We start from the raw sequence: 18830 nt of genomic DNA on the forward strand, positions 1-18830 counted from the left end.
CCCTCCAGTTGTATAAGCTCTATGTTATCAGTACGCTTTATCTAACGTTACCGATCTTTGACTTTTGAATCAATTTATTAATTGTCTTTTATCTCTTTCATTATTTTATATATACATATATACACATTCGTATTATAATTGTTTGTATATATATATATAATATATTGCAAAGTAAATGAATAAACGGGAAGATAAATGCAGAGAGTGGAGCCTTTCTTCCTGCATTCTTGCATCCGAGAAAAATTCTAATTTAACCCAAACTTAATTTTAATTTCAAATTAGAAATAGATTTGAATTAGATTAGAATTTTTTCGAGATGAGAAGTCCAAGAGGAAAAACAAAGCCTCTTCTCCACCCGTGCATTAATTTAAATATGCAACTAATGTAAAATTCATGCTCGGTGAAACTATTAACATTTGTTTGCATCATCAACTTTTTCCATAATAATTCCATTTAATGAATATATTTTCGTGAAAAAATTTTTTTTTCATTAGATGATGAGCGACTAAAATTCAAGATTATTCAGAATTAGCATCTTAACAGCATATATCAAGATATCAAAGTCATTAATAACTTCTGCACTTTCTTATACATATACTGTTAATGTAGTTTAAAAATTACTAAATATTAATGTAAAATATCTTGGTAAATATATATATTAGGGGACCCCTCCCTTCATCTTGACATATGACCGTAAAATTCAAAAGGTTTTAAACATTGTTCGCTGTTTATTAAAAAGTAATTATCAATTAAATTGTACGATAAAAAAAAGTACTAAATGCGATAATAATCTGAATTTCTCTAATGTCGGTAAATCCATTCCAAGCGCATATTACTTAAGAATGAACCTTAAATTACGCTACAATATACATCAAAGTCAAAATGATCCATGCTGTATGCTTTTTCTAGACATTTATCCATATTTAGCACAAAAAAAGATGAGAATAAATTAGTCTTGTTTTAATATTTAAAAAAAAGTAATTTTTTGTTTAATCGTATTATTACAAATAGCGATTGATTTGGGAAATAAATTGTAGATTTAACACAAGACTGTAAAAACGTAACAAAAGTGTCTATAGTTTATTTATTTATTTGAGATTTGGTTTATTTAAATTTGTAGATGTATCGCTTTATTCAAACGTAGATTTTAAATGATAAACTTATAAGTAAATCCAATTATTATCAGCGAGCTTCCAGGTATCGGGGCTTCTCTTCTTCCGCAAAATTACTATATTATTATTTTATTACGGCATTACACATTACCAATTTGTTTTTGTTTGTGTCCGTATGTTTTTGCATGCTGCACGTGTTCCACGTACTACGTATGCGTGATCACGCACCCTTGTGACTGCCTGCACGTCTACCTGTCTTTCTCTCCGCTAAAACGTGCAGAACAGAAAACGCGACGGACAAGCGATGACGGCCGATATGCGTTCCGGATGAGTTACATCGTGAACGAGGAACTCGGTAAGAGGATCGTCAACGCCCATAAACTCGATGGAAACACGAGAGAGAGAAGCACGCAGCAGCAACCGTGTTGGGGCCTCACATCTTGCAGCTTGCTGTGAGATACACATGGGTTGCCCTCGTGCCTTCTTTATAAGCATTTTTAATACGAGAAGCGCGGATCTCTATAAAAAAGATTACGTACCTACACACACATAGACATAGAAGATGAAGGAAATATACACATACATATATATATATATATATATATATATATATATATATATATATATAAATATATATATAAATGGTACAAGATGGTTATAAAATAACATCGAGTATAACATCAAACTTTAATAACTTATAAACGTGTGTATGGCTTTTTTTTAAACTTTCAAACTCTATGTATACTCGCGGGATTTCCATGGCACTAAAAAAATTCAATATGACATAGAAGCTTTCTTATTTACAAGATTACCAACTTAAAGTCTCAAAGTCTTCGGGGAATTTTCAGGGAATAGTGTTTTCTTTTATCTAGATGAAATCATCTAGATAATCATTTAGATGAAACAATTGTCTTTTTTTTTTATTAATTTAGATAACATATATGTACAACATTATTTATGTCTTTAGCTTATTGTTAGATGAAAAAATGCATTATCTGCCTTAAATTATTTAAGATAATTCTGCAGTCAACAGAATTCAAGGCTTAATAAAATATGGTTGCTCTAATGAAATCTTTTCTGTGTGACAAAATTCTTTGATTGACTCAAAAAATAACTTTTCCACGTATGTTTTTCTTTATCTAATTTCGTTACTTCGTTACATACGAGATTTCATAAGAACAATGACAATACGTATTAATTAAAAAAACAAACAATTAAAGAAAATGTTGATTAATGTGTAAGTAAATACGCATTTTGAGGGATTCACTTCTTGATTTTGACATATGTTGTCAAGATCGTAATAATACTGAGGAATATATGTAAAAGATTTTAGCCGTTGCTCATTTATTAAAAAATTATGAACAATTAAAAATTCATTTAGAGAAAACTTTGAATGTATAGATTGACGACGAAAAATATTAGATATAGTTAATATGCATTATATATATTAACCCATATAAACTATAATATATCTAATATTTTTTGTCGGTTATATGGGTTTACTATAATACTAACATTGCACAAGATCTATGTACAATACTTCTTATTGCTCGATACTTTTAACGTGAAACAGAATTTATAATTGTGCGATTCCACACAATTCCATTTGTATATATACATATATACATATATATATATATATATATATATACATATATATATATATATATATATATATATATATATATATATATATTATAGATACCCTTAAACATATAAACGTGTCACATATTATAACCAATATTATATCCGTAATAATTATAAGCACTAAATTATTACAATACATTAATTATTTATTAGACTAAATTATACTACACAGATAATACAGATAAATTATATACTATACCGAAAGTGAATGCGTGGACAGGGGAGGAAACAAAGAGCTTTCCCCTGCTCTTTCACTTCGAGAAATTTTAACCTAATCCTAATTAATTTCTACTTTTTTAAATAAAACTTAGGTTTGGATTAAGTTAGATTAGTTTTCTTGCTGGTAAGAATTGGACGGGACTCCTCTCCTACTTAACGCATTTGTTTAAATACTTAAATATACAACTAATATAAAATTCATGCTCGGAGGAGCATGAAATTAGCATTTAATACTAATATATTGTTTCGTTTATACAATTTAATTGTTAATAAATTTTTAATAAACGAGCTAAAATCTTTTGGATATTACTCAAAGTGTACAGTTTTAACATATAACATAGGCATGTCAATGTCAAAATCAAGAAGTGATCTCTTGTATAATAATATGCATATTAACTTATTCTATTTTCAAATTTTTCGAATTTATTATTATTTATTTCCAAGTTATAAAGCATGTTCCGCTATAATAAATAATCCGTTTATTTCGAGTTATACGTTGTATTTATTTTTCGTTTATTTATCAATCTTAGAAGCTTATGAAGTTGTATGAGCGATCGCGTATAAAGATGTTATTCCATGCGTATCCATTTCAAAATAAACGGATTACTTATGACAGCAGAAAATGTTTTTATAACTCGAAAATAAATGACTTTTGGAAAACTGCTTATTAAGACTTTTAGACATATAGTATTATAAGTCTATTATTAAAAAGCGTTCTTCGCGTTTGACACAAATTTGAAAAGTTTAATTAAAAGAAGTTTAATTGGTTAGGGGTTTTTTTTTTTTTTTTTTTAATTTGACAAGTTTAAGAACTTAATTTTCTTACTGTGTATAATCTCGTGGTATCTTAATATATTCTGTCAGTGTATATGATATTTTTTTCTTGTTTAAATATGGAGAACTCACTCCCAAAGTTTATACAAGTATTTCTAAATTATCCTATATATATGCACTATCTATAAACTTAATTACATAATATATTACAGTATATATTTACGTATTTGCTTATTGATTATAAGCTTTTCAAAATGTGACGATCTCATCGGCGATAAACGTGCGATATCAAACACAACAAATTCGAAATTGATTTATATGCGTTCCCTGAAAACGATTTACAATGAAATTGAATTTGCAACATAATTGAGACTCTTACCGTTCGATTAACGTGTATAATACACGATCAAACCTACTAATCTATTTCGACTCGCAAATGTTTCGTAATCATCTCTTGCATAATTTACACTTAACATGCGTGAATTTAAATTGAACATGTTGCGATGACAACATGAAAATCAAAATAGAGGGGACAGGAGGATCTATTCATATGCTATGTTGCATAAATATAATTTATATTATATTATATAAAAATATTACGAATATAGAGCAAATTTGCTGTTGCTTACACAATATATATTGTATATATATATATATATATATATATATTTGTGTATTTATTTACATATTTATATATTTATATACATATGTAAATATTTTTTTTTAAATGCTACTGCTACTATATGGTCATGATAAAACCCAGATTAAACACAACGCAATATTACAACTTGGTCAATCGATAGAAGTAATAACGAATCAGAAGGAAGATGAGAAAACGGATGACGATAAGGACTCTTTGGGGAAACGGTTAATCCTTTTAAATGCCTCACGCAAGGATTAAGCTAATAAGCTAATAATGTTTACATTTTGATTGAATTAAAACCAAAAGTTATTAGAAGCTAAATTATTATGAATATTATACGATTACCGCATCGTATATATATGTTTTTTATATTATTTATTATCTTCATTGCTTTAACTTTTAATAACTAAATGGAAGAAATCTTGTCAATATGTAAGAGAGGAAGATATAAATATATAATCTTAAATATACATACAAGATATGTAAATCAATACACTGGAGAAGGAGATTGTACATGAAAAAATAAGCCAAAAATGCAATTTATACAACACTATTTCTAAAAAAAAAAAACAACTATAAACATAAGAAAGGAAATAAAAGGCATATAAGAGCAATCTTAACAAACTTATTTGAGTATAAAACAAAATATATTCATATAATTCAGGAATTTAAATCATTGATAATAATATACAAAGGAATAGAATTAGATTAAATATTGTCAAGTAACGGTAGAAGCAAACATTTCGATTAAATTTTTTGGACCTTTCTCAGTGCAAACATGCGAAATAATTAGCATTAAACATTAAAATATGAAAACACATGATAAGAATATAAATAAAAATGAAGTCAATTATTAAAACAGACGGGAAGACCTATTATATATTTAGATTGATACGCTCTCTAACAATTATAAATATTGTAAACAATTATAAACATGTTGATATAGCTTATTAATACTTATATATCAATTCCACGTATACTTTTACGATTAATGTTATACATTTAAATATATTGACAAATCTGATAAATATATTCAAAATAGTCTTTTTTCGTTTTTTTTATATACAAAGTTTCGTATATAAAAATTTTATTATATATATATATATATGTATATAATATATTTTCGGTTATTTCTTTCGTATAGAATTATCTACTTTTCTATTTTTCATGTACAGTAAATATTACTTATATGATAATAGATCGGGGATCACTAATGACACAAAAGCGCCTTATGGAGATCCGGTTATCTTCACAGAGTCTGTGAAAAATCATGTTAGAGATTCGAGTATCAAACCAAATAAAAAACGAGCGAAATAACTTATCATGAAAGAGCTTCAAAATCTCTTATAGCAAATTTCTCTCATTTTATAATTCACAAATATGAATAATTTTATTTCATTGTCAGTTTCAGTTATATGAAGCAGAAATTAAGATTTTTCAATAAACACACACGCACGGCATGATTTTGTATTGATTCCGGTTTGATTATACAATTCAAGAGATTATAAGGTATCTATTAAATATCTGCCAAGATAAAAAATGTTTATTATATGAGAGCTGTTAATAATTTTTAGAAACGTATAGAAAAGACAAATAAATACCCTGATAAAACTAAATGCTATTATATATTAAAGTTATAACAATTTTTAAATTAACAAGTTTTGCGCCTAACTTCCTAATAATATCTTGTAAGAGATGCAAAACTCCAAACTATGAAGATTATTCCATTTAAAAAAAAAAGTGCAATTACACTCATGCACAAAAGTGTATAAAATATACAGAAATGTAAAGCGTAAAACTTAATTTTACTTTTTAAATGTGACATTTGTTTTCTATTTCCGATGTATGTACAGATACAGCTCCACGTCCAGTTACATAGGATCTCTTATATATACATATATATTATGTAATTTCTCATCCTTTTTATATTACACGACAATGTTTGTTTCACTTGTTTTATTGAAAATTCAAGTAATGAAGATAATAAGTAATACGTGTAACATGTGTAATATAATTATATTACATTAAATTAAATTGCTGTGTTGACATGACTCGTTAAATAGACTCACATATAATTAATAAAATTGTCTATCTGCATTGTCACTTTAGAAATACATTTTAAACTTCAAAGCGATTCAACATAAGAATAAAGCTTAATCTTCTTTGCGTTTGTACAGCAGCTTGAATATTGCCTTGAAAATTATTTTCGTCTTGGTTCACTTTTTAATATGAAAGGAATATATATTGCTTGTAGACATAAGAATCATGTGTCCTATCAAGACCTGCAGCCAGCTCTCGACGAACTCCCAGTGCTCAGGTAAAGTGTGAAATTACATCGTAAGAGCAGCAAACTGAGAAAGAATGAAGAAATTAAAACTCAGTCGAAGAAATATTGTCTTTGACTGAGGTTTTTTTTTTTATTGATGAAATTTGTGAAAGGAGGCACATTGCGAGTGTAAGAGAACTGAAATAAAATTAGATTAAATATTTTCAGGCACTTTTTCTGTATCATACTTCTTTATAACTGAAAAAAAATGTACAGAAATTTAATTTTATTAATTTCTATAGTGCTTCTTATAGCTATTTTATAGTAGCGTCTTTATCGTAACGTGTTTTCCTTCTTCTGAGTGTCATTTTTTATTATACGCAATTCGCAATGTATAATTTGCATATAATATAATCTCTAGTTATAATTGCTGCAATGATCGTTACGATAGTATCAAGTGTAGTAATTATTAAACATACACCATGCAATCGCTTTTGCGAAAATTTAGTATGATTATTTTTTGGTATTCAATTACAAAAACTTTTTCATAATTCCGATTAACTACTTGAGTCGCGTATATTATTACGTTACATATTTTAAAAACAGTAATTGGAAAAATTTTCGGAATACTTAAACATTTCTGTTTAGTAATTCCGGTAACACGGTAATTACGCTACAAAATCTAAATATTTATGGGTGTTAAATGAAAGTTTGCGATACTCTCATCACATGATACTCTCTAATTATTGTCGTATGTATAATGATAATGTACATATATATCTATATAATTGCGCAGAATCTTTTAATGCAAATACAAATATATCTCGAAGACAGATCGATGGGAGAATCGAGATCGTTAGTTTTGTAATAGAATACCCCAAGTGCGATAAAGTTTATTTTAAATTTAGTTAAGACAGAGAAAGGATAGATGCATAGATAATAGCATTAAGAAAGCTGGCGGTTGTGATAGTGGTAGTGTTATCATGATGGCGATTCATTGTCAAAGTGACATTTTTCAATCGATCAGACTATGAAATTATTCATGAATTTATTGTTGCTATTTTGCGCACAATTTACCTAGAAATCTTGCTTTTGATAATCTAACAAATTGTTTTTATTATAAAATTGTTTAAACAAGTTTATATAACTTGGCACTATAGTTTTAAAGATAATTGAAGGATGTGCCAATCTTTTTTTTTTATTTTTTTTTTATGCGAATTTTCGATCTTCGAATTTCTTAAAGAAATATATTTTGGATATTGACCGACCAAATAAGTATATGCACAGAATACAATTCCATAATTAAAAATGCGAAATAACGAAGTGCATTATTTCGCGATCTACACCCTCTCGAAATTTTCTCTCGCAAAACTTTGGTTCACAGAAATTTTTTACAATTTTCGTGTGCACGATTGCTGGCTTATGACGTAAGTAATTGACAAACGCGTCATGGCCGTTGAATTAAACAGTATACTCATAAATATTAATCTACTATGAAATGATAATATTGTCTATATATAGAAAAAAACAGCCCTCAATTGAGAATGATAATATTAAAAAATAGCTTCTTTTTTAAACATCTAATAACTTAGAAATTATAACTTTTTTCTTTATAAAAAGTAAATTATAATAAATTAAAAATGAGATATAAAGAAATGTCTTTCTATACTCAATAATTACTGAAAGAGTTGCTTTTGACGTAATTCAACGACCAATCGTTCATTCACAAAGATAATTCGGATTAACATGTCCCCGTCGAATTTATGCGATGATACATTCTGATAAAGAGAACACAAATACGATCGAAATATCAAGTTTACCGCATAAAACGTCATAATATATACATAGATGATGAATGTATGAATGAATGCACCATCAAGCGATGAAATGGGACAGTGTAATCGAGTAAAAAGAATGATCATGGAGAATAGCGAGTATTCAGTCGCCAATTTGACAATTTAAATTACATTCTCGGATCTTGTCATTCAGTTGGACGTAAAGTAATCGTTGAATTAAACATGCTTGCGTAACCAAAAATCACTGAAAATCAATAAATATTAATATCAGCAAAATGAAAAAAATTGTTTATTTTAGGTGAGAGGTATTTGAAATTTTTAAGATTAGCATTAAAAAGCACAAAAATAAGTTCAAGTCAAAGTCAAAAGCACACGCAACTGTCAATTGAAATTCTAGTTGAATGCTTAATTCTTTCGAAATTTCCATTCTTTTAATTTAAATTGGCGACTGAAATGTTCAAAATTATTTGTCCTCCAGATTAGACCCTATGAGGATTTGATCTTTAAAGATAAGGATGAGAGATCGGCTCGCGGTTGCATCCGATATTGGAAACTAATTATTCGCGCGAGTCTGGCTCACCGCTCCTCTGCACAACCAGGGGTTGTTACGTAATACGACAATGGTGTAGAGTTTAGCAGAGTTGATAAAAAAATAAAATGCATGCAAATGTGTTTGTGCTGTAAAATGTGTCGGTACAAGCCCAATAGTTAAACCGGGCGCCTCGACGCGAATTGATTAATTCATTGATCTATTAACGGTTCCAGCGCGCCGACAGGAAATCATCAAGATGACTGAGCAGTTGATTGAGAGCATCAACACTGGGGATTTCGAAGCGTACACGTAAGTAACGAGTTACCTGTCAACTAAGAGAAATTTTGAAAATTATTTGGTTAAACTAAAAAATAATGCAGAAAAGCGTCAAATTATTTACAATAGCAATATATAGAATTCTAGTTTTTACTTTAAACCTTCAACTATCTCGGGCTTCGCCCGAGCTTTTACATCTGGAATATCAGCATTTGAAATGTAAAAATCGTATATATATATATATATAGATTTAAAATTTATTTATGTTAACTAAAAAAAACTTATCTTGGTTAACTAAAAATTATCTATATCTAAATTTTAAAACTTTTGATAAAGAGTGCAACCAAAATGCTGCCTAATTTTTCTTCAGTCAATTTCCAAGTTAGTTTTGTAATAAAATGAAAGATAATTACAAGTATGTAGATTATAAATAATATATAAGTTTCAAGTGGTGGCCTTTTATGGATCCAAAAAAAACAAGCTCCAAAGATTGCAATTTGACAGATAAAAGCACAACATAAAAAATAAGAAATTAAATGTAATTTATAGAAACAAGACATTTTTTTATTCTAATTATTGTTATATGTATCATTTATTGTTCATATGTTGATATCGGATGCTGCAGTTATTCGATATGCATCATTTGATACCTTACATATAGCTACAATCATGATTTTATTCTCAATAAGTGCTTGTGTGATTGTATTCACATTTTATCAATATCATCTATATAAATTAAATTTGCACAAATAACAATTTATTCAAAATAGGTGATTCTCGATTATGGCTGTTAATTAAAATATATATATATATATATATTGGATAAATGCAAAATGTTTAAACATTCTGAAATAAATAGCATTAATTACGATTGAACAATTTTCTTTATCTAATTGGAATTAAAATGCAAGAGAAAAAATTATACAGAGACTTTAAAAAGTGCACATTTTTAATTGGCTTAAAAATGAAAGGCATTTGATTGCGACATATTCATGACGTCACGTAACATATAAGGGCGTGCCCAACCGGTTGATCGTGACGCTGTGTGCGTGCGTAATTTTTAGTCTCCGTAATCAGTTATTTTTTACCAGAGTGATAATTTTATGCTTTAGTAATAAGTTTTCTGTCTTTCCTTAAAAAGAAAATAAATAAAAAAGAAACACTAATCAATCACTGCGGATCTATTGATCGTGAAAATCGATCGCATACTATAGAAAAGGTTGGGCAGCCCTGATATATTATAATATGATTGTGCAAAAATCACCACATCGCAGTTACGCTTTTAAAAGTGAAAAAACGATGGCTGAATAAACATGTAAAATACTGTTAATTTTCACTTGAAAACGCATGAAATTTTTTCTCTCGTACATTTATTCCATGTTTTTAAATATTTTGTTATCAATGTTATGTATTCTGTAACTTATAAAAATGGATACTAAGCATTGGCTATACATATACATATTCATCTTAAAAAAGAGAGATAAAAATGCGAGTTATTATTTTCCTTTATTTCCTTTACATTAGTAAACGATAGAAAGATACATACATATACCTACAATCTCAGAGTTGTGTCATAGATTTCAAAATTACATTTACATGAATTTATTATTTACATAATGTTTACAAGGACTTTTTTTCATATAAATATGTAAACTGTGTTTGTTGATTTTTTGTGGTATTATAAAAAAAAATATTAAAAAATTGTATCATTATGTTTAAATCATATGCAACATAAACGACACATCTTCGATAAGCCATATTTCATAAATTAATGATTGTTGACATAGATGATATGTTAAATAGAGATTTTTACATTGTTTATATATATATATATATATATATATATATATATATATATATATATATACGCGTAGATGTAGACTATATTATATTTTACACGCAAATACTCAACTCTGCACGATCTTGTACCTCTTTTTCTCTCTCGTGCAAACTCGACCTAACATATATTATAAAAAAATATATATTATTTAAAAAATGCATAATATATCTGTCTTTATATGTTTGAAATATCCATGCAGTTGCTTAATCATTTATTACGCATTTAGATAAACTATTATGCATTGTTATGCATTTAAATAAATTGTTCACAAACTACTTAATTAGTATTAAATAAAGGAGAACTAATGTAAGATTATAATGAAATGAGAAGGTATTTATCTCAATGTACAGAACGCGCTAATCTCTTTGATGATTTCAGGAAAATCTGTGATCCACACCTGACCGCATTCGAACCGGAAGCTCTAGGTAATTTAGTCGAAGGAATGGATTTCCACAAATTTTATTTTGATAATGGTAATTATAACTTGTTTTCACCACTGTTAATTGTCGCGTGCGTCACTCATTACGTATTATTTACCAGTAATGTATTTTAGCATGCAAATAACTAACATTTGTTTTTCGTTTATGAGCTAGGTAGTCGATAACAAGACATCGTGCATGTTATACTTGCATTGTTACACTTGCATACGTCAAATAAGCAACTTTCAACGTAACAAGAAATCCTTTTACTCTATTGATATAGTTAAGCTTGTCGATTCGCAATATTAAACGAATACAAAACGTTGATTATTTATTTATATTTTTGTAATTTTTGTTTTTATAACTTATATACTTTATAACTTATCGCCGAGGATATATTATAGTCTTTTGCATATTCTATACACGCTATTGCTATACCTTAGTAGATTTATTTTTAACAGGCGAAAAACATCTCTTCGGTTAAGTTATAAATTTATTACTTTATTATTTGTTAAAAATATACGTAATGTAGCAAATTGAATATTATTTATAAAATATTTCGACAATGTTTGCAATGTTATTTTTGCCATGTTTATTATTATGCAAAATTATAAGCTGACTGCAAAAGTTGTTCTAAATACAAACGCACAACGCTTGCAATAGCTTTGCACGACTTATATTTTATATAAGTTTCGTCATATGTTGAATTACTTATATTTTATATAAGTAATTCAACATATTATACTTTCTAAATGGTATAATAATAAAGAGATTAGTGTACACATATATATATATATATATATATATATATATGTATGTACTAACCACACACACACACACACACACACACGCACGCACACACACGCACACACACATGCGCGCGTGCACGCATATATATACGCACAGAAAAGAAAAGAAACTTAAAGAAAAAAATATAAATTTGTAATGTTATATATTTTTTTCTTTAAAACAATATGTTTGCTTTACATCAATTGATTCTTCCCATTAGTCTATGCAAAAATAAAAATATTAAGGTAAAATAATCGAGAAATGATTATTTACAAGATTTTTCATAGTTTATGCAAAATTATATGAAATTAAAATATAAAATATCTCGTAAACACTATTCAATTTTGCATACCCCCCCCCCCTTGCCACTATTATTCGCCTTTGTGGTTTTTTTTAGCAGAACCTGAGGCTGAGAGATTTGAGCTCGGATCTGACAATGAGCCTTCACCGACGCTTTTCCCTCAAGAATTGCTTTTTGTAGCAACGTTTAGCAGCGTGCTGCCGTATCTAATACTAATAATAGATTTTTTATTAATCTGAAAAAGGCCAACCTCCATGTTTTTCGTGTCTTCTAATAATCTTAAGGAAGCTACGTTCTAGATGATTTTCATAAAATTTTTTGTAAGTCTTTGCTGAGCAGAATAAAAATATTAGAGTCCTACCAAGTCTCGATTCTAGGACCTGTTTTTTAGCAGGCAATCACTCTGTCACCAAGTTACTTATCGCATATCACTGTGTTGTTCTCTCTCTCTCTCTCTCTCTCTCTCTCTCTCTCTCTCTCTCTCTCTCTCTCTCTCTCTCTCTCTCTCTCTCTCTCTCTGCTCGCTTATATATTTTTGAATGCCTACACAATTCATGACCGCCATCCTGGCCGAACATTTATCCATGAGTATCAGAACCCTTCAATTCTTTTAAAGCTATGGATTTAAATCTTATATAATGTTAAAAACTGAAAGTTACTCTCGAACAGAGAAAAAATATCGGAACCCTATTGGAACTCGATCTTATATCTATCTCACATTTGCATATCTCTTATCATTCGAGAATCATATAAAAGTTAAATATAATAATTCACATAAAGACCAATTTAATTTTGCTTATTATCTGAAAAATAATATCTGTCAAAGTTTCTCGCCATCAAATGAGAACCTCCTGTATAGAAGTAATAATCCATAATATATTTCTGTCGATTAGTTGTACATGTCAATGCGTTGCTACACGTGTACGCGCGCACACGCATACGCACACACATCTTCTCGATTTGGAAATATTATATTTCCATTTTTTTTTATTAGTAGCTTTTTTTATGAATACTTATTTTATCAATAACTAATCCACATTCTCTTTCAATATCATTTTGAGAGAAAAAGAGAGAATGAAATACTCTCTGTCACTTTCTCTCTCTTTTTCTCTCATTTTTTTCAATATTTTGACACTGATATAAAAAAAATTTATGTCGTTTGTTATATTCGAATAATATTAATTTTATTTCTTTATAACCATCCTAAGCAGTCCTGGGGAAGAACTGTAAAGCTGTCAATACAACCATCTTGAATCCCCACGTGCATCTGCTGGGCGAAGATGCTGCTTGCATCGCATACGTCAGGCTGACACAGTACATGGACAAGTGAGTAGAAATCGTAAAAACGAACACGGTTATACAATTTGTATGGTTCGTCCAAGTTAGATGCACTTGGAAATGTAAATAATAAGATGTAAAATATGTATATTACAATCTTATTGTATCACAGTGCGCTCTCGTTTTTCTTTTCTTTGATTTTCTTTTTCCTTCATTTATTATTCCATAAAAAAATGATTCTCATCAGTATGAACCACTGTATAATAAATTTCCGATTGTTTTATAATTAATTTTCTCTACATCGGAAATAATATGAAAATTCGTTGACTTTAGAACAACTAGAGAAACTATCCATTCATCTCGGAAAATCCTAAAGATATTCGGCAATATTTGTACCGTTACCGTTTAGTTGGAGCTACGAACTAATAGTAATACTAATTTGCAAATTTTTTTTTGTTCCACTTTCGCCCACAGACAAGGCGTAGCGCATACTCAGCAGAGCGAAGAGAGCCGTGTATGGCACAAGAGAGACAGCAAGTGGCAGAATGTGCATTTTCACCGAAGCGCAGTGACGGGTCCGTCGCCGTTCTCCTTCAACCACAAATAAATCGGCTAAGAGAACTATCCTTGCTGCCGCTCTCGGTGGACGCTTTTTGTCACCATAGAAAGCGAATTAATGAACGTTAGGAATACGGAGCACACAACATATTCGGGCGTTCTCATACACACGTATACACACACACACACACACGCGCGCGCGCGCGCTCACGCGCACGCATATGGATACACACGTGCATGCATATACGCAGAGAGAGATGTGTATATGAAAAAGAGAGTTACATGATAGACAACGATGTAACGTTTGAAAAAGGGAATAATATGCATATAAGAACACACATCTACACGATACATATACTTCAAAGTAGTACTAAACGCGACAAAAACCGAAGCCGCAATATATGTCGTAACTGCCGGCATGTATTACTCGCTCCAGTACCTGCTCAGCGTACTTATTATCTACTTACCTACCTACATTTATGCGTGCATTGCGCTACGTGTGCCTCAAAGCCTTGAGAAAAACTACACGCAAAAGTGAGATCATTAAAAACGCGAGAATGAGCGGAGTCGATCGATTGATTATCTAATAAGATCGATAATATAAAGAACATATAGACATGCTTTTCGGCTGTCGGCTGACAGGATTCGCGGCAGAGAGAGAGAGAGAGAGAGAGAGAGAGAGAGAGAGGGAGAGAGAGAGAGAGAGAGAGAGAGAGAGAGAGAGAGGAAGAGAGGAGAAAGAAAAGAGGAAAATTTCGTTTCACGTGCCCGCGTATCTCCAACCTCGTTTATGCCGCAGCGTATTAATGTCTGTTTTTTTACGACAACGAATTTTTCTTTAATTCTCAAAGACATGATTGTTTCGTTGAGATTGAACAAAATTTGACGGTTATTATATGTGCATTAATAATAAACATTAAAAGAGCAAATATAGATTCTAGATGGAGTATGATGTCGGATAAAACGTCACGCGAGATGATATGGAAATAATTAAATCGCGAACACAATCAAGCACTTACATCGATAATACACATCGATTTATAACGGCGACATCGTACATCGAATCGATGGAGATCGATTATATAGCTGACAAAATAAAAGGTCATAAAAGTTACGAAATTACACTTAACTAAGTGACTATTGGAATATCCAAGTGTCACCGACTAATCAGGGAGATTGGCTAAAAGTTAGGCCGAATATTGAAAACGAAAAATCATCCTACACCGACACAAACGAAAACGCGCGCAATCGAGAAATTATTTTAATAAACAAAATTAGATAAGACGAGAGAATCATCGAGCAGGTTTATGTATCGCGGCCAATTTATAAAACAAATATATTCGGAGAGAAAATATATTCTACCCGATAGAAAATGAGATATTATATATAATACTTGTTACTATAGTGGGAAAGCTGTTGAAACAAATAAGAAAGGTAAAGAAGGTCGTAACAAGGAGAAATTTAGAGATAAGTTGGATCGATTTTAGGCATTTATATAGACTCAATGACAGTCACGATAGAAGGAGAAAAGGACGAGAAAGGGGAGAAGTGTGAGAAGTGCGAGAAGTGCGAGAAGGCATCGAAGTGCCGAAGATAAAACGAAGAAGAGAAACAGGGACGACGTGATGTACAAAGGCAGCAGAGTGGAATCGCGGTTGAGAAGCTCCTGACGAGCGAGCAGAAGTAAAGGTGTCGATCTCGACACCGTGCCATATTGATGTAGACGCAACGCGGTAGAAGATTCTTCCAGACAATTTCTTTTTTCCATTTTTGTCTTTTGCTCTTGTCTTTCGTAGCGAGAGCAACGAGCTACATCCACGAGATGCTACGAGCACATGCACAAGCTCACATACAAGAAAAAAAACATCGTCATTCCTACAGCGAGATAAAAAATAAGAAAACATCGATTAATCTTGACGAGTATTCCGTTTGTATCATTAACGATAAGATTTAATCGAATTAAAATTTTCGACAATTATGTATGTTTACGTGGCATTTTCTATACTTGATCTCTTCCAGCAAATATTTCAAGTATACAGAAGCATTTTCTAATAGAATCGTTGAAATTCCGACATAATTTAGAAAGAAGAAAAGAAGAGGTGTAGTATAAAAAAAAAGCTATCAGCCACGTGGATAAACTTAATATCTCTTATGGGAAAGTTTAATCTAATTATGCGCAAGAAAGTCCTTTGAGCTTCGTATTTAATCTATCTATGTAGTGTAAGTTTGAGGTATATGAGCTTCTTACGATTAATTTTACGTTTTTATCACAATTAGTAACATTCACGTGATATTATATATGTGTATATATATATATATATATACATATATATATATATATATAAAATCATCACTACAAACAACTACGATTTAATATCAAGTCTTTTGTACTGTTGTTTTTTGAATAGCGAATATCATTGTATCGATCATAAATTTTGAGTAAATTGATAACCGATTAGGCTTATTGAAGCGGTTGCGATATACAATAGATCTTTATATTATAATATATCTCGCTGCGGGAAATATTCTTCCGCCACGCGCGCGCGCACGACACACGTAGATACACACACGTACATACACACACATATCGATGCGCGAATACCAATTGCAAAATAACATAACGCGCAATTGCCTAGAGAGAGCGATCGTGCGTTTAATATTTTTACCTCATTATCAAATTGGTAAGATAAGATGATGATTGATGTTGATTGATTACACACGCATTTAACTATTTTGAAGAATTAATGCTGCCGCCAACTCGTATAAAACGGACATATAAAAATACATATACAAATACAATCGATTATTTTTATCCTATTTTTTTAATTCAACCTCGTAATTTTACTTGTCATTGTCCGATACTACAACTGAAAAAATATACGTAGGTAAACACATAATTAATGATAAAATATCATAAAGCAAACTCAGCAATAAAAAAAGAATAAAAGAAAAAACCTCGAGAAAAACTGTAAAAAACACATTGGTAATTTACGCGCTCTCGCTCTCTCTCTCTCTCTCTCTCTCTCTCCCTCTCTCTCTTTCTCTCTCTCTCCCTCTCTCTCTCTCTCTCTCTCTTTCTTTCTTGCCCCCTTCCCCCTCGCCCTTTCACTCTCTCTTGCCCGCTTCCCCGTCACCCTTTCACCACGACCCCCTCTCTCTCTCTCTCTCTCTCTGTTTCTCTCTCTTTCTCTCTTTCCCTCTCTTTCTCTCTCTCTATTATTAATGTTATATATATGAACATATATTTATTAACTTACTTGAAGAACATAAAAAAAAAAAAAGAAATGGTGTAAACATCATCGAGATGCAACGAGTGGATTTATTCATTGCAAGACACAAATCCTGATGCAACGAGTGGATTTATTCACTGCGTAATTAGAAGCTAAATAGCTCTTTACCTCAAATAATCGCGAAAATTTGAACATTTTCTGATTTTCTTTATTAATGTAACGAATCTTTCTACAACATTCGTACATTCTCTATTACTATTATAACGTATGCGTAATAATAATGTAATTTTGACAAACGAATGAAAATGAGGAATCTCTCCTGTGCAAGCAATCAGGATAAACATTCTTGCCATCTTGTTATTACACACACACACACACACACACACACACACACACACACATACACATACACATACACGCACACGCACCCCCATTTATCTACCCATCCACATATACATACACCATACATATACATATATATATATATATATATATATATATATATATATATATGTATGTATATGTATATGCATATGTAGATGTATATTGTATATGTATATGTATATGAATACACACATACACAGGATGTCCTAAAACCATCAGATATCATTTTAATAATAGATTCTCTAGCCAAATTTGGAGACATTTTCTCAGCGAAAATGTCAAAACAATAATTCTTGTGAATTATAGACGAAAGAAAAAAAGATTTTTCGCAAACGAAACTTTGTGGAATTTAAAGATTATGATTGGTTATTTTACCAACATTACTTTAGATTTAAATGGACTTAAACATATATCTATCTTTATCCTTTTCTCTAAATAAAATTCTCTAATAAAAATAGATGTACACATATTTAAGTCTCGCTTAAAGGAAAAATTGCAAGCTTGCATAAAATGATAACTTTCCTCGACATTTTCGCAGAGAGAGAAAATCGTCTCTAATCAATCAATCTGTTAAGATAGCTTTTCATATCGACACTCGATACTCTTTTAACGTTGAAAGGTGTGTCGTAAGACTAAAAATGACAAATTAATATCTTTATTTTTAAATATCTTTAATAAGGGTCGACAGAAATAACAGGCAAACTCCGAATTGATCCTGAAGATCTCGCGCAGTGACGGTACAAGGCTCCGACTTCAGGGTCACTAA

The 18830-nt window shown here is 30.2% G+C and overlaps 1 protein-coding gene across 24 annotated transcripts in view; it reads left to right on the top strand.

Moving 5' to 3' along the window:
* Camkii (Calcium/calmodulin-dependent protein kinase II) overlaps positions 1-17735 on the top strand; it is a 100970-nt gene extending 83235 nt beyond the window's left edge. For 7 of the 24 annotated variants that reach the window (XM_072900411.1, XM_072900414.1, XM_072900417.1 and 4 more), the window contains 6 exons: positions 1393-1467; positions 6650-6712; positions 9223-9298; positions 11484-11578; positions 13823-13940; positions 14367-17735. In XM_072900411.1, the coding sequence (XP_072756512.1) occupies positions 1393-1467; positions 6650-6712; positions 9223-9298; positions 11484-11578; positions 13823-13940; positions 14367-14499 (560 nt within the window). In that variant the 3' untranslated portion in view covers positions 14500-17735. The remainder of the gene's footprint in view (positions 1-1392; positions 1468-6649; positions 6713-9222; positions 9299-11483; positions 11579-13822; positions 13941-14366) is intronic. The other 17 variants (XM_072900420.1, XM_072900426.1, XM_072900423.1 and 14 more) reach the window with 6 other exon arrangements.
* Positions 17736-18830: the final 1095 nt, after the last annotated feature.

Source organism: Anoplolepis gracilipes, chromosome 10, assembly GCF_047496725.1.
Source record: "Anoplolepis gracilipes chromosome 10, ASM4749672v1, whole genome shotgun sequence".
NCBI lineage: Eukaryota > Metazoa > Arthropoda > Insecta > Hymenoptera > Formicidae > Anoplolepis > Anoplolepis gracilipes.